Source organism: Chelonia mydas, chromosome 3, assembly GCF_015237465.2.
Source record: "Chelonia mydas isolate rCheMyd1 chromosome 3, rCheMyd1.pri.v2, whole genome shotgun sequence".
NCBI classification, from domain to species: Eukaryota; Metazoa; Chordata; order Testudines; family Cheloniidae; genus Chelonia; species Chelonia mydas.
The window spans coordinates 35,363,878-35,391,629 of NC_057851.1; the positions used below are offsets into that span (position 1 = coordinate 35,363,878).

The 27,752-nt window shown below is 40.2% G+C and overlaps 1 protein-coding gene across 2 annotated transcripts in view; it reads left to right on the forward strand.

The window, feature by feature from the left end:
- PXDN (peroxidasin) overlaps positions 1–27,752 on the forward strand; it is a 143,535-nt gene that overhangs the window by 73,559 nt on the left and 42,224 nt on the right. For both annotated transcript variants that reach the window (XM_007055687.4, XM_037894158.2), the window contains 9 exons: positions 403–675; positions 2,116–2,232; positions 3,760–3,918; positions 8,014–8,126; positions 15,728–15,884; positions 20,792–20,900; positions 21,485–21,642; positions 25,652–27,155; positions 27,563–27,697. In XM_007055687.4, coding sequence (XP_007055749.3) covers positions 403–675; positions 2,116–2,232; positions 3,760–3,918; positions 8,014–8,126; positions 15,728–15,884; positions 20,792–20,900; positions 21,485–21,642; positions 25,652–27,155; positions 27,563–27,697 — 2,725 coding nt within the window. The remainder of the gene's footprint in view (positions 1–402; positions 676–2,115; positions 2,233–3,759; positions 3,919–8,013; positions 8,127–15,727; positions 15,885–20,791; positions 20,901–21,484; positions 21,643–25,651; positions 27,156–27,562; positions 27,698–27,752) is intronic.

Genomic DNA, 27,752 nt, shown 5'->3' on the forward strand with positions numbered 1-27,752 from the left:
CTGTGGGGGGCGGCGGCTGCAGCAGACATTGCATGCAGCGTCTCTCCTCCGCGGGCCGCAATGGGGAAGTTCTCGGGCAGCAGATGGCCCACGGGCCGGGACTTTGAGACCCCTGGTTTAAAGGGACACCAGCAACTTAAAAATTACATCCCCCCCCGCTCTCTTTGTGCATTAAACAGCACTTTGTCTATAGTCAGTTTGTTTTCTTTGTATCAGTTTCTTTCTTGGTGAAAAGAACCTTTTAAACAGCAACAGATTATCTAAAGTGTGCTTTGTGCTCTGATATTTTTTCATAAATTCCTTAAACACAATTTTATAAGGGTTTTTCTTCTAGCGTGTTGATGTTTATAAGGGTCTGGAAATGGATGAAAGCCACATTTAAGCATGGTTCTCTTCTGATAGCCAGGCCAAGTTTTGTGATCCACCCACAAAATACAGAAGTATTAGTTGGAGAAAGTGTTACTTTGGAATGCAGTGCAACTGGCCACCCGCAACCGCGGATCACGTGGACAAAAGGCGACAGAACCCCCTTACCAAATGATCCTCGCATCACAATAACTCCTTCAGGAGGCCTTTATATACAAAATGTGAACCAAGAAGATAGTGGCGAGTATACCTGTTTTGCAACCAACAGTATAGATAATATCCATGCAACTGCTTACATCATAGTGCAAGGTAAGTAGTATTAAACAAGGAAAGACATTATATTTTTCAAAAATTAATTCAAAGGAAACGTATTTCTATTCTGTTTTCTAAATTGCTGAAAATGAATTAGACCATAAGTGCATTATTTTAATTGTGTACCCTGTTCCCTCTCCTAATATAGTCAATGGGATTTTGCCATTGACTTCAGCGAGAGCAGAATCTCAGGCCCTTAATTTAGAAATAAAACTTCGGAAGAATTATACACAAATGTTTATATCCCCATTTATATTTTGAAATGTCTGCTGCTCAAGATTTTGTCTGCTGGTCTGTTTATATAATCACATCTATACATACTGTCAGTGCCAAGTTTGTGTGGGACTCAAATATTTTCTGCAGCAGCTGGCATGTCTAAAGATTAATATGGATGCATGTACTACTGGACGTGGAGTTCTGAGTGTGGTTCTGTGTCACCCATCTTTCCTAATCATTTTTCTTTTGACTGATTTGCTGCATGGAAGCTAGCAATCCCTCCAGCCCCCATATCATTTGTACAGCTCTTCTGTGAACTGGCAATTATAGTAGTACAAATTATTGTAATCAGAGTAACTTTATTTTCAGCATAATTTGCCAAAAGCCTAGAATATAAAATATTTTCAGGAACACTATATGCAATAAATTTCTTTTATACGTAGGCTATTACTCTTTAGTTTTTAAAGCTGGAAGTGATTTTTCCTTAGGTTTCTAATATCTTTTAAAAATTTAAATTTGTTCTTTCCTCATCAGTTTTGGTATTTTCCCACTTTTTTTTCTTTTAGATTGTAAACTCCTTAGAGCAAGAATCATGTCAACCAATACATACTTATTTTTCAAATTATAGAAAACAAATTGCCCTTATGTGTTTAGTTCCACTTTTCCATCAACTAATGGGTGGATGTATTTTGAGAACTGAACAAATGCCCGCTCTCATTGGTAATGCCACAATGTTACTGCAGAAGCTGGCCTATACCGTTGTTCATTGGTTTTCTTTTGTATAAAGGCACTGTGTGTGTGTTACAAGAAAAGAGCAGCTCAGGCTGGTTGTGATCACGTTGTGTTTTCTTCATAATTTAGTTGAGGATTTTTTTAAAGAAAGAAAGAAAGCAAGATATTTTGAATCCAGAGAACATTCTCTACTTGATTATACCAGTCTTAAGGTACATCATATTTTGGATCTATTATTATGATTATGATTTATTATTTATTTGTATTACAGTAATGCCTAGAGATCCCAAATGAGATCAGGGCCCCATTGTGCTAGGCTCTGTTCATATATGTAAGAGAGAATTCATGCCCCAAAGAGCTTACAATCTAAAAGAGCTAGCAGGATCCCTTTCCCCACAGAACTGTGCAAGTCACATAGAAAATAAGTAATATCAACCAATGGAGCATCTTTCAATTGTTGTTTAACAAGTTCTTTTCTCCCTCCTGTAGCTGTACCTCAATTTACTGTCACTCCTCAAGACAGAGTAGTGATTGAGGGCCACACTGTAGATTTCCCTTGTGAAGCGCAAGGCTATCCACAGCCCGTTATTGCCTGGACCAAAGGAGGTAAGAAGTTGATTAGAGGTTTTACTTTTAAACCTTTAAAATATTACATCCCTTTAAGAATCACTTATGAAATAGCACAAAATGTATATGTGTGTGCTATACAATTGCCTTAAAAGCTTCTTAGTCTCTGATGGAAGATGTCAATTTGGTTAGTTAATGTAGAACACTTAGTAGTTATAAATCTAAGTAGATTAAATATATTATGTGATAATCTTTAACTGCCATCTGTAAAATGTTTGTACAAGAAATATTCTTTCCATTCATGTGGAGCAGATGAAAGACTTTGGCACTGATCCTGAGCTATAATCCACTCGCACTGGCACCTGTCCCACTGCATAAAGACATTGACAAAATAAATGACCAAATGGAAGTTCAAACTGGAGTTGATATGACTTGGCATGGGCATAGGGGTCCACTCTAGTCGACTACATTTCAGGAATGGTACTGTAAAGATGCTAGGCCAAATTCAGGGGTGATAGAAATGATAGTGTACATAAGATCAGTAAGTAGATCTACTACATGTACCAACATGTGGTAGGGTGAGGTTATAGCAGGAAAAGCAACTCACAGGGGGTTGTAAGTGGTGGCAGATACAGCAGAGTTCCAGTAAGAACTTGATCATTGAGGCACTGACAGTGTCTATGGATTTTCCCTCTCCTCCGCTTCCTGAGGTGGCTCCAAACAAATGTTATATACAGTGGCCACAGATAAAAACAAATAGAGTGTGGTGGAAAGGTAGCAGGGGTGGGTGGACAAGACTGGCATTCAGCCTTATTTCGGTGCGTTTTGTTTCATTCCTTTTATGCTGGTATATCCGGTTCTGCAGAGCCGTACACTTTTTTTCTGATAGTTAGGTGGGTGAGATGGAGAGAAAAGATGAATGGTGAATATTCTTCCTACGTGATGACATGAAAGTAACAATGCTCTTCATTTGCATCCTTCCTATAGTGATTTGTTGACTTGATGCTTCGTGGGTGTGAATATCATGCTTTCCTCTGTTTTCTGCTGAAAAAGTAGATGTGGAAGAGGTCAGGAACATGAGGGCTGGTCTCCACAGAAATCAGTATAGTGGCATCGCTGCAGCTGTGCCGCTGTAGCGCTTCAGTAAAGATGCTCCCTATGCTGATGGGAGAACCTCTCCCATCAGCTTAGGTACTCCACCTCCCTGAGAGGCAGTAGTTAGGTTGATGGAAGAATTCTTCCATTGACCTAGCACTGTCTATATATCAGGGGTTGGGTCAACGTTACTGCATGGTTCAGGGTTGTGGATTTTTTACACCCCTGAGCGATGTAGTTATACTGACCTAATTTCCTAGTGTAGACCATGCCACAGTGTGTGTTCTGGAGAGTAGATAGTGGTTGCAAAACATTTTTTCTAAATAATTTGTTTTGTGAAACCTTACTTTTTTATTTAAAAAATTGTATAGGTTTTATCAAATACTAAATGGCTCTGAGTTGTGTCTGAAATATAGATAGTATTTTATTTTACATGGCTGTAATTAGTAAATAACAAATGCTGTGTTTCAGGGAGCCAACTCTCTGTAGATAGAAGACATCTAGTACTATCATCTGGAACATTGAGGATTTCCAGAGTTGCTCTACATGACCAAGGCCAGTATGAATGTCAAGCCGTCAACATTGTAGGATCCCAAAGAACAGCTGTACAGTTAACAGTACAACCTAGAGGTATAGTCACTATATCCATATTTGCATCTGTTTAGAAAAAGTACATTTAGGGCCAGCTATTGCGGGAGTATCAAGTGAAGTTAGGCAATTAAATACCTTTATAAATATGAGTCTTAGACTTATGTTAAAATATTCATTGGAATGCTTGACTTATTCTTTTCCTCTTGGAAACCATGCTTGAAACTTGGAGTTAATATTTATGAGGTTTGAGTCAAACAATTTTGTTTTAAAAGGCACCTTTTAACTTTCCTTCTTTTACTTCATCGTGATAGAATTCAAATATTTAGTTAGCAAAGATAGGCTCCTCTCCTGGAGAGCTTATCTTCTTCAGCACTTAGCACCCCGATCCTGCTTGGAGCCTCTGGGTGCTTCCATAATACTACTACTACTACTACTACTAATAATAATAATAATAATTTAACTTTAGTGTGGACTTAGTTTAGAGGAAGAAAAATGGACTGTTAATATAGATGCATACACCAGGTGCAATTCACCTCTGTCTGTAGGGCCCGCACAAGCTCTATACACGATTTACGTTTTTAAAATAGAGCTTAAGAGGAATTTAACTGGTTGTGCTCGACTTCTGCAAAGGAGTTAATTTCACCCTTGAAGACTATTCCTGATTTGCACTTTCATAGTAACTTTTATCCCAGGATCTCAGTGCAATTTAAAAATGTTAATTAAACCTCACCATACACTGTGAGGTAAGAATCTATTTATATACCCTCATTATGGATGAATAAACTGAGATACAGAAGTAAAATGTCATGTTCGGGGCAACACAGAGGCAGTGCCAGAGCCAGGGATACAGCTTAGAACATAGTCCAGCAAATCTCTTAAATACATACTTTGGACATGAGTAGCCCCATAATTCAATGGGTAGCAAAGATAAGGAACTCAGTTGTCTCCGTTTGTTCAACATCTAGCTCAGTAGGACTGTGATCTTGACTGAAGTAAACAGGAATGCTCACATGCTTATAGTTATGCATGTGTATATGTGCTTTGTTGGATCAGAGCCTAACAGAATAGGATTTTTTTTTTGTCAGTTGGAAACTTTGCTGCTCATTGCGGATTCCTAGTTCATAAATTCTGACTACATGTATTTTTAGCTTCCAGTTTTCCTTACTGTTTGCTTAATAAATGAAAAGGTCAGAAGCTGACCAGTATTTATGTCAGAGTACTTTTGTTTGAAGAAAATGCCGCTGTCTTATGAGACATTTCTCTGATTTTTTTTTTTTTTTTTTTTGGTGGAGGGAAGTTTACCCTTTGGATGACTGTTTTCTCAGATTTTGTGGGGTATTTTTGTGTTGTGAAAATTTTGCCTTTCTTCTGGGTGTGTTTCCCATAAGACTGCTGTACATGTGTAACTAATTAGACTGTTTTTTTTTTCATTGTATGTTGGTGGCCAGAACCCCAAAACTTTCTGTTCCCAGAGTAAAGGAAAGATGGCCTTCCCATAGTATTCAGTGTCATTCCTGAAACAGAAAATCAAACAACATGAAAAATGTTGTCCATTTCCCATTTTTTTTTTTTTTTCATACAACTCTACGTAATTTGCCTCTAAGGATTAAGTAGGAACATTTTAGTTTGTGTTTTGTACTTGATTCTCTGTGTTGACATATCAGTGTTTCAAGTAATATTACTAATTGAAAATGCTTTTGAATTACATGTTTAATCTCACTGAGTTCAGTCCTTGCTCAGGGAAAATATCCATTGACTTCAGCTAAAAATAACAACACTGACCTCAGTGAGGAATCTAGAGTGGGCAAGGACAGAAGCTGCGTGACTAGAAAATTATGTTCACTGAGTAAACTCATTAATTAAAGTTAAATCTAAATGTTGCTGAATTTTTACAAATTTTTACATTCAAGAAACTGTGTTAAAAGAATGTTATTTATGTTGCAAAGTCAATCACACAGAAGTTAGAAAATGTCACAAGAAGTTGCCTGTGCCACAGAATAGGTGGTGCTCACTTAATGAGAAGTTACTCAAAATTTTGTTTTTGCCTTATTGTTCAATATGTTGCCCCATGCCTTAATTGCAGTAGGCTATTTAGACCCTACTCTGAGGACAGAATTATTCCTTTTTGCCTGAGCTGTTCTATGGTGCTCATCACTATAGTATCTGCTTCACAAATATTAATGAATTTATTTTCGCAACACCTCTGTGAGTACTATTGTCCCCATTTTGCTCATGGGGAACAGGGGCACACACAGATGTAGGTCAAAAGTATCCATTAGTTTTGGGTACCAGTTTGAGACACCTGGGACCTGATTTTTTTTTTTCAGAGTACTTAGCATTACATACCACTTTATATGTCGAAAGCCCAGCTCCCATTGTCTCCAGTTCTCAGCACTTCTGACATTTCAGTGTCTGGATGGGAGGGCACAGACTCCTCTGCCCATTTCCCCCACCCATGACCCTTTGTGCCCTGTCCCCTCCCACCTGTCCCAATCCTGTCTCTCTCCTCATTTCTCACCCCAGTCCCATTCTCCTCACTTAGCCAGTCCCAGGCTCCACTCTTCAGGCTTCTCATCCCAGGCCCAGTCTTATAGCCCAGCAAGTCCTAGTCTCACCCCTTTGGACTATCTCCCTGTTCTCAGTCCCAGTCTCTCCCTCAGTCGCCCAGCTGCGTGTCCCAGCCAGTCGCAGTCCCTCCCACCCTTGGCTCCTCATCTTATGTCTTTTCTCTCCCCAACCCACATCCGTCTTCCTCGTCCCCACTAGCTTCCTGTCCCAACCTCCCTTCCTGTGCTCCTCGTCCAATCTCAGTGTCTCCCCATCACTCCCACCAGCTCCTTGTCCCAGTCTCTTTGTCCAGCCAGTCCCACTTCTTCTTGCCAGTCCCACTTCTCCTTCCACCTTGCTTCTCATCAGCTCTGTCTACCCTTCCCTTCTTTCCCCCATCCCACGGGTCCTTGCTCAGCCAGAACTTTTTCTCAGTCCCTACTGCAGCTCCTCATCTGGTTTCAGTCTTCCATCCATCTAAGTTCCAGCCCCTTCCCTCTTGGCTTGGCTTCTAGTCTTCTTGTCCAGCTAGTCTCAGTTCCCCCCACCTCCCTGACTCCCGGATCAAGTCTCTTTGCCTAGCTTGACCAAGTTTTCCCCATCAGTCCAATTTCCCCCTCATGCCTCTGCAAATCTTCAATCAGTCTCTCACCACCTGGCTCTTTATCCCAGTCTACTCCCCCATTGCCCACACAGGTCCAGCTCTTGTCCCCTCTGTATTCAAATCACTCAGTTTTTTCCTCCATACTTCCTAGGCCTAGCAGGGGGCCTATTGAAAGCACAGGGAGAGTCTCCCAATTCTCAGTTCCTGTGCCTGGACCCAGCATGACCTGCAGCAGCCCATAGATGCAATCACATGGCAAGTCCTGCTCATGTCTTGGGTGGAACATGCCCAATGTGCATTGAATCTTTGGGGGAATTTAGCTGCTAAAATCTAAGTTGTCTTAACAGAGCATTTGTGAACTACAAATTTAAAAGAAAAGTCTTCCAACTTTAAAAAATTTGGTCAGATTGGCCAGAAAAAAGCACATGCCTCACAGAAAGGCCATACATATCCCTGTCAGATTTCAGGTGCCTGCTCCAAAGCATGGCACTAGAACTATTCAAAAAAGATCTCCAGGGACAATAAAGCATTTTAACATAGGCAAAACAACATATTTTTCCATAGCTTCATGCTTGGAAGTGGCTGCACTATTCTGCCTAAAATTTTCTTTAAAGAAAATTCAGCCTGAGGAAAATGGAAAATTTCAGCCCAGTGGTTAAAGTTTGGCAAAGTAACAAGCAACTGAAAAGAGGTTCTTATAATGGGAAGTGTTGGGGAAATAGGTAGTGGTATGAGCCCCATCTATAATTCTTGTTCTGAATTTTTTGTGTGCAAACAATAGGATGAGTAGTTTATTTGAAAAAGTTTTCCTGTTTTTAGTGCCATAATAAAGACTCAGCTGTTGTATCTGCAGCTCTTATTGCATTGATTCAGCTAAGTTGTTGTAGTATGTGATTTTGAACTATGCCTTTGTAATTTTCTTTATTGCACAAACATAAAATACTTTCACATTTTTTCATTGTGTCCATGTAACATCATTTTAGTTACCCCTGTGTTTGCTAACGTTCCGAGTGATATGACAGTAGAAGTTGGCACAAACGTTCAGATTCCGTGCAGTTCTCAAGGAGAGCCTGAGCCAGTAATAACATGGAATAAGGTAATAAATCTTTGTCAGATTGCTTTAGAGTGCAGTGGCTTTTTCAGATTTCACCACTGTTAAATCAGGCTTTATTAGGTGTGCTGTGGCTGATTGTTGCTTGTTCTGTGTCTAATCTCAAATGACATCAGCAGCTGCCGAGGGTGTTCAGAGTGTAGGTACTTAACCTGAGAATTCTACGTGACAGTGACACAGCTTTTGCCCAGTGGCTGTGTCACTCACTGAAGTACTGTAGTGTAGATGCTTCTTACAATTAGAGAAGGGGGTTTTCCGTTGATGTAGGCAATCAGCCTCTCCAAGAGGCCATAGCTAGTTTGATGGAAGAATTCCATCAACCTAGCTGCATCTACAATGGTGGGTAGGGTGACCTAAGTACATTGCACAGGGTGTGAAATTTTTCACATCCCTGAGCGTTGTACCTAGGTTGATCTAAGTTTTGGGAATAGATCAGGCCTATGGAGCACCTCTAATACAAGAACTGTGCCTAAAATTCGCATTCCAGGTTTGAAAAAGGATGTTCAAAGTTATTGCAAAGGCTTTTCTATTTCAGTTTTGTGCAGCTCTGAAAATTACAAGTCTATGTCAAGAATAGGATAAGGACTCCTTGCAGACATTTTTGCTGGCATTGCAGAGGCCCAAGACAGTACTGTAGCTTCAACCAGGAGAGTGGTTGGTGACTCGTGGTGAAGTTGTTGAATTGTACCTTTCTATCTGTGCTTGTTTGACAAATATTTTTTAAAATATTTTCTGTATATGAGAGTATCTTAATGGAAAAAATCTCACACAGAAATGATGTTATGCTAAACAAATGAAAACTAACGCAAGCAAGAAAGGTCAGGCAGGCCTCCCACTCAGTCTTCGATTTCCACTGTGGTCTTAACCATTGCAGGACTCTGACAACCGCGGGTGATCCTATGTAGCATGCTACACTGCCCTAGTGTCCAATGACAAGCGTTAAGAATAAAGCGCCAACATGAATTTTTAATTTCCTTGATTCTCATAACACTATAATACTCTTTAATTGTTTCATAACAAGTCTCCCCACATGCCACAACTTTCAAAAACATGTTTTTTGTAAATGACTGCAGATACATAACACATGGATGAGATGAATATCACTTTCAGTTAGGACTCACTGCATTTTGATTGCCTTATTCTTGACAGTTCTTTGGCCTCCTTTCTTCCTTGGGTTTGTGTGGTTTTGGTTTTTGTTCTTTAGTTGCATGTGCTAACCTTGTTTTGTTTCCCATTCTTTCTATCAATGATTAATTGATTTCTTTTGGTAGTTGACTTTCCTGATGCTTAATGGGTTGGCCTTTTGCCACCTATGTTTCATATGATGATTGTGTATCTGGGTTGGTTGGCTTCTAATTTTTTAATTATTTTGCATTGTATTTTTTTCTTGATCTCTTGCAGCAAGCACTTCCATACATTTTTAAATAAAAATAAATTATTCAAAATTTGACTATTTTAGCTTAATGTTCATTGTATATTTTGCAGGGAACAGTGTCTACTCTCCCATCTCATTTTGGCAAGAGCCAGGGAGCCCTCATTACCACTATGCCTTGCTCCCTACCCCTTTCTGGTGGTTGAGAAGCCCAGTAGCCTTTACTTTATTAAAAAATAAAACCTCTGCTGAATCCTGCCATTGTTGCTGTATTCACACTCGACTGCAATCTGAATCTTCCGTGATTTTTATGTTCCAGAGTACACTGCATTGCACATCTGAAAACTAATCTACAATTAGTAATCTACAATAAGAACATAAGAATGGTCATACTGGGTCAGACCAATGGTCCATCCAGCCCAGTATCCTGTCTACTGACAGTGGCCAATGTCAGGTGCCCCAGAAGGAGTGAACCGAACAGGTGGTAATCAAGTGATCTCTCTCCTGCCATCCATCTCCACCCTCTGACAAACAGAGGCTAGGGACACCATTCCGTACCCATCCTGGCTAATAGCCATTAATGCACTTAACCTCCATGAATTTATCCAGTTCTCTTTTAAACCCTGTTATAGTCCTTGCCTTCACATCCCCCTCAGGCAAGGAATCCCACAGGTTGACTGTGCGCTGAGTGAAGAAGAACTTCCTTTTATTTGTTTTAAACCTGCTGTCCATTAATTTCATTTGGTGGCCCCTAGATCTTGTATTATGAGAACAAGTAAATAACTTTTCCATATTCTCTTTCTCCACACCACTCATGACTTTATATACCTCTATCATATCCCCCCTTAGTCTCCTCTTTTCCAAGCTGAAAAGTCCTAGCCTCTTTAATCTGTCTTCATACAGGACCCTTTCCAAACCCCTAATCATTTTAGTTGCCCTTTTCTGAACCTTTTCTAATACCAGTATATCTTTTTTGAGATGACGGGACCACGTCTGTATGCAGTATTCAAGATGTGGGCGTACCATGGATTTATATAAGGGCAATAAGATCTTCTCCATCTTATTCTCTATCCCTTTTTAAATGATTCCTAACATCCCGTTTGCTTTTTTGACTGCCGCTGCACACTGCATGGACGTCTTCAGAGAACTATCCACGATGACTCCAAGATCTTTCTCCTGATGAGTTGTAGCTAAATTAGCCCCCCATCATATTGTACGTATAGTTGGAGGTTTTTTTCCCAATGTGCATTACTTTACAGTTATCCACATTAAATTTCATTTGCCATTTTGTTGTCCAATCACTTAGTTTTGTGAGATCTTTTTGAAGTACTTCACAGTCTGCTTTGGTCTTAACTATCTTGAGCAGTTTAGTATTGTCTGCAAACTTTGCCACCTCACTGTTTGCCCCTTTCTCGAGATCATTTATGCGTAGGTTGAATAGGATTGGGCTTAGGACTGACCCTTGGGGAACACCACTAGTTACCCCTCTCCGTTCTTAAATTTTACCATTTATTCCTACCTTTTGTTCCCTGTCTTTTAACCAGTTCTCAATCAATGAAAGGATCTTCCCTCTTATTCCATGGCAACTTAATTTATGTAAGAGCCTTTGGTGAGGGACCTTGTCAAAGGCTTTATGGAAATCTAAGTACACTGTGTCCATTGGATCCCCCTTGTCCACATGTTTGTTTGACCCACCTCAAAGAACTCTAATAGATTAGTAAGACTTGGTCTCCCTTTACAGAAACCATGTTGACTTTTGTGCAACAACTTGTGTTCTTCTGTGTGTCTGACAATTTTATTCTTTACTATTGTTTCAACTAATTTGCCCCGTACTGACGTTAGACTTAGCGGTCTGTAATTGCCAGGATCACCTCTAGAGCCCTTCTTAAATATTGGCGTTACATTAGCTATCATCCAGTCATTGGGTACAGTAGCTGATTTAAAGGACAGGTTACAAACCATAGTTAATGGTTCCGCAATTTCACATTTGAGTTCTTTCAGAACTCTTAGGTGAATGCCATCTGGTCTCGGTGACTTGTTACTGTTAAGTTTCTCAATTCATTCCAAAACCTCCTCTAGTGACACTTCAGTCTGTGACAATTCCTGAGATTTGTCACCTACAAAAGATGGCTCAGGTTTGGGAATCTCCCTAATATCCTCAGCCGTGAAGACTGAAGCAAATAATACATTTAGTTTCTCTGCAATGACTTTATCGTCTTTAAGTGCTCCTTTTGTATCTCGATCATTCAGGGGCTGGTTGTTTATCAGGCTTCCTGCTTCTGATGTACTTAAACATTTTGTTGTTACCTTTTGAGTTTTTGGCTAGCTGTTCTTCAAACTTTGGCTTTTCTTATTATATTTTTACATTTGGCAGTGTTTATGCTCCTTTCTATTTACCTCACTAGGATTTGACTTCCCCTTTTTAAAAGATGCCTTTTTATCTCTCACTGCTTCTTTTACATGGTTGTTAAGCCACGGTGGCTCTTTTTTAGATTTTAGTGTGTTTTTTAATTTGGGGTATACATTTAAGTTGAGCCTCTATTATGGTGTCTTTGACAAGTGTCCATGCAGCTTGCAGGGATTTCACTCTAGTGACTGTACCTTTTAATTTCTGTTTAACCTCTTCATTTTTGCATAGTTCCCCTTTCTGAAATTAAATGCCACAGTGTTGGGCCGTTGAGGTGTTCTTTCCACCACAGGAATGTTAAATGTTATTATATTATGGTTACTATTTCCAAGCCGTCCTGTTATAGTTACCTCTTGGACCAGATCCTGCGCTCCACTCAGGACTGGAAAGAGTGTTGCCTGTCTCCTTGTGGGTTCCTGTACCAGCTGCTCCAAGAAGCAGTCATTTAAAGTATCGAGAAATTTTGTCTCTGCATTTCATCCTGAGGTGACATGTACCCAGTCAATATGGGGATAATTGAAATCCCCCACTATTATTGAGCTTTTTTTATTTTGATAGCCTCTCTAAACTCCCTTAGCATTTCAGCATCACTATCACTGTCCTGGTCAGGTGGTCGATAATAGATCCCTACTGTTATATTCTTCTTAGAGCATGGAATTACTGTCCATTGAGATTCTATGGAACATGTGGATTCATTTAAGATTTGTATTTCATTTGATTCTACATTTTCTTTCACATATAGTGCCACCTCCCCACCCCCATGCGCGACCTGTTCTGTCCTTCGGATATATCTTGTACCCCGGAATGATGGTGTCCCATTGATTTGTCCTCACTCCACCAGGTTTCTGTGATGTCTATTATATCAATATCCTCCTTAAAACAAGGCACTCTAGTTCACCCATCTTATTATTTAGACTTCTAGCATTTGTGTACAAGCACTTTAAAAACTTGTCACTGTTTATTTGTCTGCCCTTTTCTGATGTGTCAGATTCTTTGTGAATGTTTCTCATCTGATCTGGCCCATACTTTGTCCTCTTTCATCCCCTCCTCCTGAGTAAAACCTAGAGAATCTCTATAAATAGACTCTCCTCTAGGAGAAGTCTCTGTCTGATCGACGTGCGCCTCTCCAGCAATCGGCTTTCCCCCAGTTCTTAGTTTAAAAACTGCTCTGCAACCATTTTAATGTTAAGTGCCAGCCGTCTGGATCCACTTTGGTTTAGGTGGAGTCCATCCTTTCTGTATAGGCTCCCCCATCCCAAAAGTTTCCCCACTTCCTAATAAATCTAAACCCCTTCCCTCTACACCCTCGTCTCATCCTCGCATTGAGACTCTGAAGCTCTGCCTGCCTACCTGACCCTGCGCATGGAACTGGAAGCATTTCTGAGAATGCCACCATAGAGGTCCTGGATTTCAGTCTCTTTCCTAGCAGCCTAAATTTGGCCTCCAGGACATCTCTCCTACCCTTCCCTACCTCATTGGTACCTACATGTACCACGACCACCGGCTCCTCCCCAGCACTACACGTAAGTCTATCTAGATGCCTCAAGAGATCCACAACCTTCGCACCAGGCAGGCAAGTACCATACGGTTCTCCCAGTCATCACAAACCCAGCTATCTATGTTTCTAATGATTGAATGTCCCATTACTAACACCTGCCTTTTCCTAATGACTGGAGTTCCCTCCCCAGGAGAGGTAACCTCAGTGCAAGAGGATACCCCAACATCATCTGGAAGGAGGGTCCCAACTATGGGAAGGTTTTCCCTCTGTTCCCGTTGACTGCTCTCCTTCTCTGGGCCTTTCATCCTCCATAACAGCGCAGGGGCTGTCTGACTAGAGGTGAGACAGATCTACAGTGTCCTGGAAAGCCTCATCAACATACCTCTCTGCCTCCCTTAGCTTCTCCAGTTCCGCCACCCTGGCCTCCAAAGCCCGTACACAGTCTCTGAGGGCCAGGAGCTCCTTGCACCGAATGCATACATATGCCACCCGCCCACAGGGCAGGTAACCATACATGCTACACTGAGTACAATAAACAGGATATCCCCCACTCTGCTGCTGGGCTTCTGCCTGCATTTCTCCTACAGCAACCTAGGTTAATGATAGGGTTTTTGTTTAAATCAAGAAGTTTTGATTATAGTGTACCTCGCCCCCTTCCCACTCCCCAACTCCCTCTCGAAACTCCCTGTTAGCAGTCCCTGTTCTCAAAGTTCCCTGGTCGCTTGCTCACTGCTTTATAAAGCCCTGGCCTTCTTGATAGCCCTGACCCCTGACTAAGGCTCAGCCAATGAACAGAGGCTTCTAGATGTCAAACCTTGTTTAGAAGCTCACAGCTTCCAACTGCCGGCCACAGCACACGGTCCAATGACCACTGAGATTTCTGAAATTTAATGCATACTATAAAGTACACAGTATACTCCTGGGGGGATTCTGCAGGACTGCACATCCACAGAAAATGCTGCTCCCTCCCCCCCCCCCCCCCCCCGATTTCCTGTGGAAAATGGCAGGGAAGCAAAGGGAAGCCGCACGGGGTGGGTGGGGTGACCATGGGCGCTTTTTTTGGTGGGGGATTTCTCCCCTCCAAACAGAAGTGAGGCATGTAGGGCACATGGGGTTGCATGCCACTGCCCGCCCCCGCCCCGCTTCTTTCTGCAAGCGCAGAGCTGCCCAGGTGAAGGAGGCTGAGTCTCGGCTCCACTGACTTTGCAGCCAGATGGTCCCTTGGTTTTTGGGAGGATGATGGGCAACCTGGAGGGACAGAGATGAAGGCAGCTGTTTCTGGTGGTTATTCAGCATGACTAAGCTGGAGTTCAAATCTGCATAGACATCTTTGGAGTCTCTTGTGGCTGAAAAAAACAGAACTCACCTACACACTTCAGATGAGAACTGTACATAGTGGAAATAAACAAATGATAGTGCACTTGACATCAGTTTCTCTCCAGTAATGGAAACTGACCTGCAGCATGGTCAACCACTGCTCAGCTGAGAGGCAACAACAACGTACTTGGAAGGCACAGAACACAGGGAAATGTGTTCAGAGCTATGGCACAGGGCCCAGCGGAGAGGGTACTGAACTCCCCATTCCTGCTGAATTGTTGGCAGTATTCCCCTCCTTCCCTGTGGAATGGTTGGGGTACTCAGATCAGGCTGCAGGGCTGAGTGCCAGCAGAGGGGCTACTGGGTACCACTGCCATGAGAGGGGACTAGGCTTTCCTCTTTTCCCAGTATTAGAGGGGGGGAAAGGCGTCTGAGTGGCAGTGTTTTTGTTCTCCCTCCTCTGAGGATAATTAGCATTTGCCAAAGCACTCAGTTACAAGAGGTTGTATTCAAGTGAATATGAATGTGAATTTGTATTCAAGTGAATTCAATCCATTCCTTACAGTGTATGGCCCCGCAGAGTCTTGTTTTATTATTTGTTGGGCCTGTATTTTATATGGAAAGGGCACACAACTGAGAGGATATTTTGTGCTGCTTTTTTAAGTTTGTAGACATAATACATTCTGTATACTATTCTGCATGCATACAGTACTGTGAGTTATGCTGCTTTTTCTTGCTAAATTTTGTTCTCTAAACTGTAAAAAAAAAAAGTTTTTATGAGATTTATTAATGGATTTCTGTTGGGTTAATTTAAATGATTGACTTGGCATATAAAATTGGTATGAAATAAAGATAATCTATTACTGTTCTCAGAACAAGTTCACACTGCCAGAAGAAAAAAAAATATTCAAAATCTAAAAACAATTTAAAATACTAATAAAATTGCCAGAGATGATACATTTAGAATAACGGAGCATTGTGCTTTGCTGCAGGATGGAGTTCAGGTAACAGAAAGCGGAAAATTTCATGTTAGTCCGGAGGGATTTCTTACCATTCGTGATGTTGGAACAGCTGATGAAGGTCGATATGAATGTGTTGCCCGGAATACTATTGGATACTCCTCAGTTAGCATGGTGCTAAGTGTTAATGGTAAGGTTTCTAAATTATCATGGGTAGCAAGATATGAGTTAGGTCATAAATTTATACTCTTTAACATTAAAGGCACAAACATGCAGCTTCAACACCAAAGTCCAGCTTGTGAACTCCTTCCTCACCTAAGTGATTGTGTTGATTTCAGTGAGACTACTCAGGTGAATGACAGCTAACCAATGGGAGTAAGAGGTTCAAAATCTGGCCCTTGGGGAATAAGTCATCCAAAATCTCTAATATTCAAGCATCTATGTGACTTCATAGCCTAGCATGCTTGGAGCATATTCATGATTGAAGTCCGAACAGAATGCTTTGGGGTGCAGGGGGCCACACAAGTTTCTTCTTGAGATATTTTTTGGCTCTCTGAACTTGCTAGTCCCATGCACAAACTGACTTTTGTGATGACTAGACAATAAATCCTCTGGCATTTTTAAAGGTAGATCTACCATGGCTAATTGGAAAATAGTTTGCTGCCACAAAGAATTCCTAAAAGTCTTAATTGTTTATAAGAAGACAGTATAAGAACAAATTACTTGGTAAAAATATAAATAAAAATAATAGGCTGGCTGAGAGACTACCAAAATCATTTGTAATACTTCCATGCTCTTATAGAGACTAATCCCAAAGCTGCTCTTACTGATTGTACATTGAAAATTTTACACAATATAGTGTACACTTTTTTTTCCTTTAAGTAACTAATTTAAATCTAGGTAAGAATGGCACAATATCTGTGTAATATAAAATGGATACACACTACCATATATTTTTTTAAAATATTTGGTTATTGTTTCTTGGCCTGAGTTCTGTTTCGCTCTTGCTAACTTTTATATAAATGTTTTACTGTGCTGTTTGCCCTGGCCTCTGGCACATAACATAACACAAAAAAACATGCAATGCATAAAATTATATTGCATGTAATAGACAATTCAATCTTCCTCCACCCCCCCCCCACCCCATGTACTGCTTCATCAGTGATCCGTAGTCAAACACATTTTTGACCAAAAATAAATGGTGTGCTCCGAGCTCTGAATGTCATGAACTTGAGCTCTGTCAGAACACCAGAGGACACAAATGGCAGAGTTGGGAGACTTTCACTGAAAAAATCTTTATTTCCAGTTAATGAGGAATGCAAATCTAGTGACAGTCTACAAAGGTATCAGCTGATCTCAGCCACCATGGTGATGCATAGAGAGAAAGTTCCTTAAGTTAGTCAGGTCTCAAATGTAACCTTGAATTGCCCCATAACAAATCAGAAGCCAGTGCCATTCGCATAGTGCAGATGTAATGTACTAATTCTAACCAGCTCCAATAAGCAGTAGCCACAATGTTCTTCAGTGTAACTGAATAATATCATCAGACAAAACCCCCTGAAGTAGTTCAACCTTGAGGTGATAAAGCCACGGTTAACTCTGGCAATTTTCCCCCATGAACAAGGAAGGATGTCTACCTAATCATCTGAACAAACAAGGTTTAAGCCACTTGTATTACCTGAGAATCCAGTGAAATGTGGCCACGTGGCACTGCACAATAATTTAGGACTGGAAGTGAAGAATATTATGCTATATGAACTATACAATATTTAACTGATACTTAATCTCAGTTCTTCTTCTGTGGCCAGGGCCACCCAGAGGGGAGTGCAAAAGAGGCAATTTGCCCTGGGCCCCTGTTTAAGATGGCCCCCAAACTGAGTGGTGTTGCGACCTGGCACTGGGGGTCACAGCACCACTCGCTCAAATTTGGCCTGGTTGCCCCTCTGTCATGGTGGATGGAGGAGTGACTGGACCAAACATGAGTGGAGCTGTGACTCTGTGCTCTAGGTTGCAATGCCCAGAGCAAGGAATTGGGCCCAGTATTGCAGGACAGGAGCTACTACTACAGGGTGAGTGCGGAGTGGCTCACTATCCAACCCCGAACCTCTTTCTGGGGCCTCCCGTTAGTGGTAATTTTTTTTTATTTTATTTTTTTTAAAAAGGATGGGGGGCCTCTGTTTCAGATTCTGCCTGAGGCCTCTGTGTGGCCCTTCCTATGTCACAACATCCACAAAACCATAGCCAACAAAATTCTCTTCACCTCAATGTCGCACAGACTCAGACTGCGGTCTCTGACTATTTTCAAAGCATGATGCAAATCAAACTTTCTTACAAACTTCCCCTCATAAACAAAGCTCACAGAGCAATCTGGTATCATTTCTGGGAGATCTTTCTCCATTGTGTCCTACCCCAGATTGCAACTTTCTAAAAACTCTGGCTTAAATTTAAGGCAGGATACAATGGGGATAGAGTTTATTAATTTAAAAAACTATATTTGAAAAATTTGAACTTGCTTTTTAAAGATTAAAACACCAAAAGAAACCTCGTTGCTTGAGCTACTTTTGTAGGACCCCCATAAGTCTTCCCCCGCCTTTTGAAAACATTGAGACTCTCGGTCTTTGAATGGTAAACTTGCTTACCATATCAGTCTAACAAGTGAGTGATTGGTAGTGAATATTTAAAACAAAAATAAAGTAATGCAAAAATGTCTTTAGATATCCGACCATTGCTTCCATTGTTTAGATCCTGTCATGGGTTGCTCTACTCACCGCTGGATGGTGCCGCCTCCTGGCGGTTCTGGAGATTAGCTTGGTCAGGCCGACGCCCCTTTCAGCAGTTACACCCCATCAGTTTCACCTTTGCAGCTGTTCTCTCACTCCATCAACCATAACCTTCTCTTTGTGAGTCAGCCCTCCAGCCTTCCGGGGGAGAGGGGGAAAGAGACAAGATGTGTATCAAAGTTCCTGCTCTCTGGTAATCTCAGGCAGTCTTTCACTTCACTGCCTCACAGTGCCTTTCCCACTAGCTGGCAGGGGAATCCTGGGCCCACCCGCTACTCTGGGGTCCAGCTAAGGGACCCTCTACACAGCAGCCAAGGTCCATTCCCTGCACGTTGCTGTCTTTCCTTGAGCCGCTTCCATACCTCCTGGCCCTCCCCACTTCTCTGGGTTTGCCAGTCTCTTCACTCCCTGGCTTGTGTTTGCCAGAAGCTAGGAAGGGGTGACGGGGGATGGATCACTTGATGATTACCTGGTCTCTTCATTCCCTCTGGGGCACCTGGCATTGGCCACTGCCGGAAGACAGGATACAGGGCTAGATGGACCTTTGGTTTGACCCAGTATAGCTGTTCTTATGTTCTCCCTGCTCCCAGGTAGTAACTTTAGGCAACTTGTCTCTGCAGCCTCTTAAACACAACTCCTTTCTCCCAGGGAGTAACTGCAACCTTCTCCCTGCCAGCCCTTTTGCTTCCAATTTCCTGTCTTTTGTAGAAACCTGCCTGTCCCTCGCAAGTGAGCTTCTCTCTAATTAACTGCCTTCAGATTAAAGCTCCACTGTTTGCAGCCTAATTAGCTGATTGGGCCCACCTGGTCTAATTCAGCTCCTGCAGGGCTGGTGTGAGGAGCTACACACCCCATCACAGATCCCAAAAATTATTTTTGCAAGCGTGTTTATCACTACTCAGAAAGACCACTCTACTGGAGCTGTAACAGAACCGGTCGCTGAGCTTCCAGTTATGCAAAAGTAGTGAAACCTTGCTCTGAAGAGTGCGCTGGGTGTTTTAAAAAGCACATTGGACAAAAATATCACAGTAAAGTAAAACTTTCATGTCAAACTAACAAGAGCAAGGATGTTCAGAGTTAAAGCTGGTTTTGTATATTCACCCATCCCATTCTGGCGTATTGGCTGTGGTCTCAAAGTTACAGTGCTGTTACTTTATTAATAAAATACTTTTCACTTGTATAGCACCTTCATTTGAAGATCTCAAAGCTCTTTACAAACATTAAGCCTCATAGCAACCATGTGAGGTAGGTAATGATCAAAGAGATTATGTACCCACTGCAAACCTGCCTCTTCCCCCCCACCCTTACCCCCGTTCCGTCAGTGTCACTTTACCAACCACTCTGGGGAATCTTTCGGTATTGCTACTGGATCTGGTGACCCCCGACACAGGGTAGGAGAGAGGCACTAAGGGGTAGATTGTATGAACCCAGCTGCACTTCAACAGCAGCAGTGGCTGACCAAACATTTCGTAAAAAGGTAATCTCATGGACCCATGAGATCTTGCATTGCTAGTATTATGAAGATTTGTGGTCTATGAGGTTGTGATCTTTGTCCTACTTTTCGGAGGCTAGATAATGCTGAAAATAAAACAAAGATTTAAGGCCCCCAAAGTCGTCTCTCTTGCTTCCTAGAGAGATCCCAAGATTATAACGATGAACAAGTCCTCATAGCTACTTGGGAATCTCTAACAGCTTTATAGGAAAAGCCTCTTTGAACTTATGTAATACAGCTATACATGTTCTAAAATTAAAAATGAAGCCTATAAATATGGGGCTTTTGACTGTCGTGTTTCATGTTATCCACTTAAACCCATATACTTGGGGCCCAATCCAATATCCACTGAAATAAATGGGAATGTTTCCATAGACTTTAGTGGATGCTGGTTAGGCTTTTGGTTGCAACTTTTAAGCTGCTTATATGCTGCACCACAAGCAGAAGCTGAGCTAGAATATTGAGTTCACTTTTTTGCTTTGGTCATGGTTGTATAACAATTGTAAGACTACTTAACAGTTACTTAAATAGTTTTATGTATTTTTCACACACTGTCTTATTTTTACAGTAGTTTCATTTTAACTGAACACTTATTTGTAACTGGCATTTAAAAACAAAACAAAATTTAATTCTGCAGGGATGTAAATGTGTTTCAGTAGAGTTCCCAAATGATTAGTCATTTTAAATTTGGAGTAAGTAAAACTTAAGGAAATGTGGTTTTCTTTGTGAAACTGAAATGATGTAGTGTCTAGACATTGCTTTATATGAGTAACTTTTTTGTGTGCAGTAATGTTTGTAGTAATATGCAACTTCATGTTTTTCTAGTTCCTAATGTCAGTCGAAATGGAGATCCATTTGTAGCAACATCAATTGTTGAAGCAATTGCAACTGTTGACAGAGCTATAAATTCAACACGTACACATTTGTTTGACAGGTATCATGTACTTTGGGGTTTTTTTTATGGGGAAGTCAAAATTAATTTTGGATATACTGAAAGAAATGCTACAATCAGTAAACCTATTTGACTACAGTACTATTACACATCTGAAAGATGAGACAATATAATGGTTTTAAATAACAAACTTTAGCATCTGGTTGGTTAGTTTCTGGAGTGCTAGCAATTTAGCAAGAAAGCCGTGTTTTTAAATGAAAACTGCACTAAGTCCCACTGACAAACAAATTTAGCTAATAGGACTTGAATAGTTATTTCAATTATTTGGGGGGAAACAACATGTTTAAAAAGCTTGGTTTTATTCAAAAGCCTACTGGTATTTTAATGTTGGATCTAATGTATTTTAATACAAATTTAATCTATTTGCATGCTTAAATATGTTTTTCAGTCATCTTGTATTAAATGCAGATATTTATTTTTATTTATTTTTGCCTTCCATTTTGGGATGAGTAACAAAGGTATAGTCAATCACGTCTAGTGATATCTTAAGTTGCAGAAACTTTTAAAACCATTTGTAGTCTTATAGCACTTGTGTATACACTTACTATTTTTCAATTATCTGTTAGTCGTCCTCGTTCTCCAAATGATTTGCTAGCCTTATTTCGATACCCAAGAGATCCTTACACTGTTGAGCAAGCAAGAGCTGGAGAAATATTTGAAAGGACATTGCAGTTAATTCAAGATCATGTACAAGATGGTTTAATGGTTGACCTAAATGGAACAAGTCAGTACCTTTTTCCTTACTTTCTGTGTTTTGTAGTGTATAAGTCATTTCAATTCATTATGCTTCAAGGAGTATTAATTTTAAAAGCTCTGTGCCCCACTGTGCAGCTATTACTCTTGTTGAAGTCATTGTGGCTCCTTGAGTATGCAAGAGCTCACCAACATGAATAAAGATTAGGTCCTTGATTCACACATTGCTATATTTTGATGTAACTTGTTTGTCTGAGATGTGCTGGTACATTATTTTAATTCTTCACTATTTGACATACAAAGGAAAAAAATGCTGCAGTCAAATTCTTCCCTCAGTTAAAAGTAATGCAACTGAATGAAGTACATGGAGTTGCATAGGTGTTAACAAAGGGGTGAATGTGGCTAATAGTTTCTTAGAAGAGTTAGAATTTTTCCGTATGTACTATTAAGACAGTATTCGTATTGGTTAATGCATCAAAAGAAAACATGGGAATCCCTGTTTGTCTTATCACAGAGAGGATATAATCAAACAGCAAAGATTTGTGCACTGTTTGTGATCACTTTACAGAACAGTTGTCATAAATATAAAGGGAAGGGTAAACCCCTTTAAAATCCCTCCTGGCCAGAGGAAAAATCCTCTCACCTGTAAAGGGTTAAGAAGCTAAAGGTAACCTCACTGGCACCTGACCAAAATGTCCAATGAGGAGACAAGATACTTTCAAAAGCTGGGAGGAGGGAGAGAAACAAAGGGTCTGTGTCTGTCTATATGCTGCTTTTGCCGGGGATAGACCAGGAATGGAGTCTTAGAACTTTAGTAAGTAATTTAGCTAGGTATGTGTTAGATTATGATTTCTTGAAATGGCTGAGAAAAGAATTGTGCTGAATAGAATGACTATTCGTGTCTGTGTGTCTTTTTTGTAACTTAAGGTTTTGCCTAGAGGGATTCTCTATGTTTTGAATCTAATTACCCTGTAAGGTATCTACCATCCTGATTTTACAGAGGGGATTCCTTTATTTCTATTTACTTCTACTTCTATTAAAAGTCTTCTTGTAAGAAAACTGAATGCTTTTTCATTGTTCTCAGATCCAAGGGTTTGGGTCTGTGGTCACCTATGCAAATTGGTGAGGATTTTTACCAAACGTTTCCCAGGAAGTGGGGTGCAAGGGTTGGAAGGATTTTGCGGGGAAAGACGTGTCCAAACCACGTTTCCCAGTAAACCCAGATAAAGTTTGGTGGTGGCAGTGGAAATCCAAGGGCAAAGGATAAAATTAATTTGTACCTTGAAGTTTTAACCTAAGCTGGTAAAAGTAAGCTTAGGAGGTTTTCATGCAGGTCCCCACATCTGTACCCTAGAGTTCAGAGTGGGGGAGGAACCTTGACATCAGTATTTCTGCATTTTCTGTACCAGTTTTCCTGCAGTAATTGTTACTTGTTCTTAAAGCAGAGTATAGTATCAAACTAAGCTACAACAGTTTCCTGGGAGTCTGTTCTCAAATTTAATTTGCTATTAAGAAATATGTTTTTTGTTGTTTTTTATAAATAGTAAGAAAAAAGTAAAGTTTAATATTTCTGCTCATTAACTGCTCAACTCAGAAGTCAGAATTCTAATGCCCAGCCTGAAAATTTAGAGCTAATCACACTTGCAAAGAGAACTGTAAGCTGATTGTTCTGCCGTGCCTATAAGTTCTTGCTTTTGGCAGTTGAAATGTAATGTGTCAGTGTGTGAGACTTATGACTAAAGCCTTTGGAAATAATGATGGAGTTTTAGGAGAGATGCTGAGGTGTGGCAGGTAGCCAAATGTTACAGCTAGACTGGAATCTGAGGAAATATTTTAACTTATAAATACTACTTTTGATGTTTATAATTGAGAATTTCACTGTAACTTCCTAAAACTTTAACTGTGACCCTGAATTAGGCCAATATGTACAAGGCCAAAGACTGTAAGCTTAGTAGAATTAAACCACTATAAGATTTGTTAGTAAAAATGGACAGTTACTCATAATGCTGAGCAAACAATTTGCAAGGAATAATTTGACTCACAAATTTGACTTCTTTTTTGACTACAGAACATCCACAAACAGATCATAATTTCATTGAGTTTGCTGCTAATCATTCAGAATTGTTTGACATTTTCTTCAATATTTTTTAACTACAAATTGCAAGTATTTAAATCTTAACATTTGAGAAATTGCAGTTTATTAGGATAATCACAGGGTTATTTTGTTTGTTCTATGGTTGGATGCAAGTATTTGTAGTATAAATACTAGTGCATACAAATCTAACATTTTTTTCATGAATACTCATGTATGAAACACTGAAATTTAATTTTTATCAACTTTAATGCTAGTAAAAACAATCATTCTAATGTTCGTTGAAAGTGAATACAATAGGATCGTGAGCATGTCCAAAGTGAATTCATTTAAAAATTCAAGCTAATTATCTCAGACAACATTTTATAGTGTTGAAAACTATTCACAACCAGAGCTGGCTTTTGGTCCCTGCAAAATCCACAGCCATGGCCCTAGGATTTCACAAAACTAGAAATGTAAAGAGAATCTGTTTTCATTTAAACACCCTCCCCCTAAATTTCTAACCCTAGTCCTTGCACTTGCTTGGTTTGTGTTTTTCAAAGCTAACAAATGTAAGCTGCTACTAAAGTTGAAAAGAACAAGTGGATGGGTCCCACTTTTGTAGCAGAAAAATTGGGGGAACCTAACAATTGCCGATCTATGAACTTTTGACTAAATGAAACTATTAAATTTCAGCTGTATCCCAAAGAATCCTCTTGCTATCGCTTCAGAAAAAAATCTTAAACCAGGCTTATATATAGTGGTGTGGTAATGGACAGGAATGTGTTACATTTGGAGTATGTGGCAAAAATTATTTTTTCAGGCCAGCTTGTCCAAAAACGTGGAAGTTTGGTTCTGCTCACACCCTTGTTCCAGAAATTTTGATGGAAACCAGGATTACCACAGCATACAATCATTTATCTCAACTGCACATAAGTAAAGAGCAAAAGGAAAGAGAGATTCAGAAGACTATAATAAATGAAGATAACTTAGAAAGCTGTGTTACTGAAAGGGAGACTTGATTACAAGGACAGGCATTGGAGCAGCAGAGCCACAACATCCTCATCTTAAAGTGTTAAAAATCCTCAAAACAGTGTACTGTGTTCTGTTCTTTAGTAGCCAGTGAAGATTCTGCACCATGGTGTGCAGTGTTTCAGAGGCCAGAGTAGTTCTGAAAATATTATTTGTAGGGCAGCTAGTTGACACCTACTCTTTGAATTTTTCATTCAGATCATATGTAACATTATTCTTGAATGGTTACCATTTACTTGTGCATGCTGTTAGCCTATGTAAACATTTTATTTTATTTTATTACAGTTAACCTCATCCTTCCTCCCGTCTTCCTACCTATTGTTTGTTACACTCACTTGTCTTTTGATGAGATTAAGGACCACAACTACCAATGTGTTTTATGGTTCCTAGCACAATGGGACACTTGTATTCTGAGTAGGGTGGAGAGTGTGTGTGTCTTTTTTGTATTGCTATAATATTTATATAACCTATAAAAGAATACATAATAGTAAGAAATATATTCTGAAGTGATCAAAAGCTTGTATAAGATAACAGAGCTCTGAGAGTAGAAAAGCTTCAACTGATAATTAGTTTTGGGCCAGATTTTCAAATGTTCTCAACATCTAGTTATGACCAGATTTTCAGAAGAGCTCATCTCCCATTTAGGCACCTAAATGAAGTGGGCAGATTTTCAAATTATTCTCAATGGCAGATGTTTTGTGTTGAGTACTTTCCAGAATCTGCCTATTTCATTTAGGTGGCTAAGTGGGAGATGAGATCTTTTGAAAAGCTTTGTATCATTGTTGTCATGAAAATTATTTTTCCTTTGAATTTGTCCAAGGGTGTGTGGGATTTTTTTAAAATCAAAAGATGATAAAATTATGTCTAGTATATTTGTGATTTTGCATCCAAAATCTGATAAGTCCTTAATTTTCCCTATGCTTCTGTTCTGTTTCAGGCTATCACTATAACGATCTTGTATCTCCACAATACTTGAACCTGATAGCTAATCTGTCAGGCTGCACAGCCCATAGACGAGTGAATAACTGCTCAGATATGTGCTTTCACCAGAAATACAGGACACATGATGGAACTTGCAATAACCTGCAGCATCCGATGTGGGGAGCCTCTTTGACAGCCTTTGAACGTTTGTTAAAGTCAGTCTATGAAAATGGATTTAATTTGCCTAGGGGCATTGGACCTAATAGACACTATAATGGATACACGCTCCCCATGCCTCGCTTGGTTTCAACATCTCTAATAGGAACTGAAACAATAACCCCTGATGATCAGTTTACTCACATGCTAATGCAATGGGGTCAGTTCCTTGATCATGACCTTGACTCTACAGTTGCTGCTCTGAGTGAAGCTAGGTTTTCTGATGGTCAGCACTGCAGTTCAGTTTGTACCAACGATCCTCCATGTTTCTCAATCATGGTACCACCAAATGACCCCCGAGTTAGAAATGGTGCACGGTGCATGTTTTTTGTACGCTCCAGTCCTGTTTGTGGAAGTGGCATGACATCTCTTCTGATGAATTCTGTTTACCCACGAGAACAGATTAACCAGCTGACTTCGTATATTGATGCATCCAATGTGTATGGCAGTTCAGACCACGAGTCACAAGAAATCAGAGACTTGGCAAGTCAAAGGGGTCTTCTGAGACAGGGCATTGTACAGAGATCTGGCAAGCCGCTTCTTCCATTTGCTACTGGTCCACCAACAGAATGCATGAGAGATGAAAATGAGAGCCCAATTCCTTGCTTCTTAGCTGGGGATCATCGTGCTAATGAGCAACTGGGTCTCACCAGTATGCATACATTGTGGTTTAGGGAACACAACAGAATTGCTACAGAGTTACTGAAACTCAACCCACACTGGGATGGGGACACAATATATCATGAAACACGCAAAATTGTTGGTGCAGAAGTGCAACATATAACATACAACCATTGGCTACCTAAGATCTTTGGAGAGGTAGGCATGAAGATGCTTGGCGAATATAAAGGTTATGATCCCAATGTTAATTCTGGCATAACTAATGAGTTTGCAACTGCCGCTTTTAGGTTTGGTCACACACTTATCAATCCCTTACTCTATCGGCTGGATGAAAACTTTGAACCTATTCTACAAGGCCATATACCTCTTCATAAGGCATTCTTCTCTCCCTTTCGGATTGTAAATGAAGGAGGCATTGATCCACTTTTAAGGGGATTGTTTGGTGTTGCTGGTAAGATGCGAGTACCATCACAGTTACTCAATACAGAATTAACAGAGAGACTATTCTCCATGGCACGTACCGTGGCTTTAGATCTGGCAGCTATGAATATTCAGAGAGGCAGAGATCATGGAATTCCTCCCTACCATGATTTTAGAGTTTACTGTAATCTTTCTTCAGCTCATACTTTTGAAGATCTGAAAAACGAAATGAGGAATCCTGAAATCAGGGAGAAACTTAGCAGGTGAGCTTGAGGTGAAGGTGAACTGTTAAAAATTCAAATATACTTTTATATCTAAATGTGCATGTGAAAATAATAATTATTTAAATGTCTAACCTAGAAGGAAGTATTTGTTAGGAAAGGGATAAAGGGAATCTCCACAAAACTTCCTGCCAACATCAGGAGACATATATGGGGGGCTCAGGTTTCCCCAATACCTGCATAAGCTACAGAATGTCTTTTTCCCCAGTGAGACTTATACAGATCTGATTTCTCCACTCCACCAGGAAGAGAATGCTCAAGGTGATTTAATACCACAGTCATTTTTGCTGTGAATAGTTCATATCCATTACCCTTATTTTTGTCATAATACTGAATGCTTTTATAAATGTATAATTTTAACATAACTGTTTGTGTTTCTCTTGTTATAGGCTCTATGGTTCACCTCTGAACATAGATTTATTTCCTGCTCTTATGGTAGAAGATTTAGTTCCTGGTAGCCGATTGGGGCCAAGTTTGATGTGTCTATTGAATACACAGTTTAAACGTCTTCGAGATGGAGACAGGTAAAGCCAAAATGTCCATGGAAAACTTAAGTGATTTTAGAATAGATTTATTTAT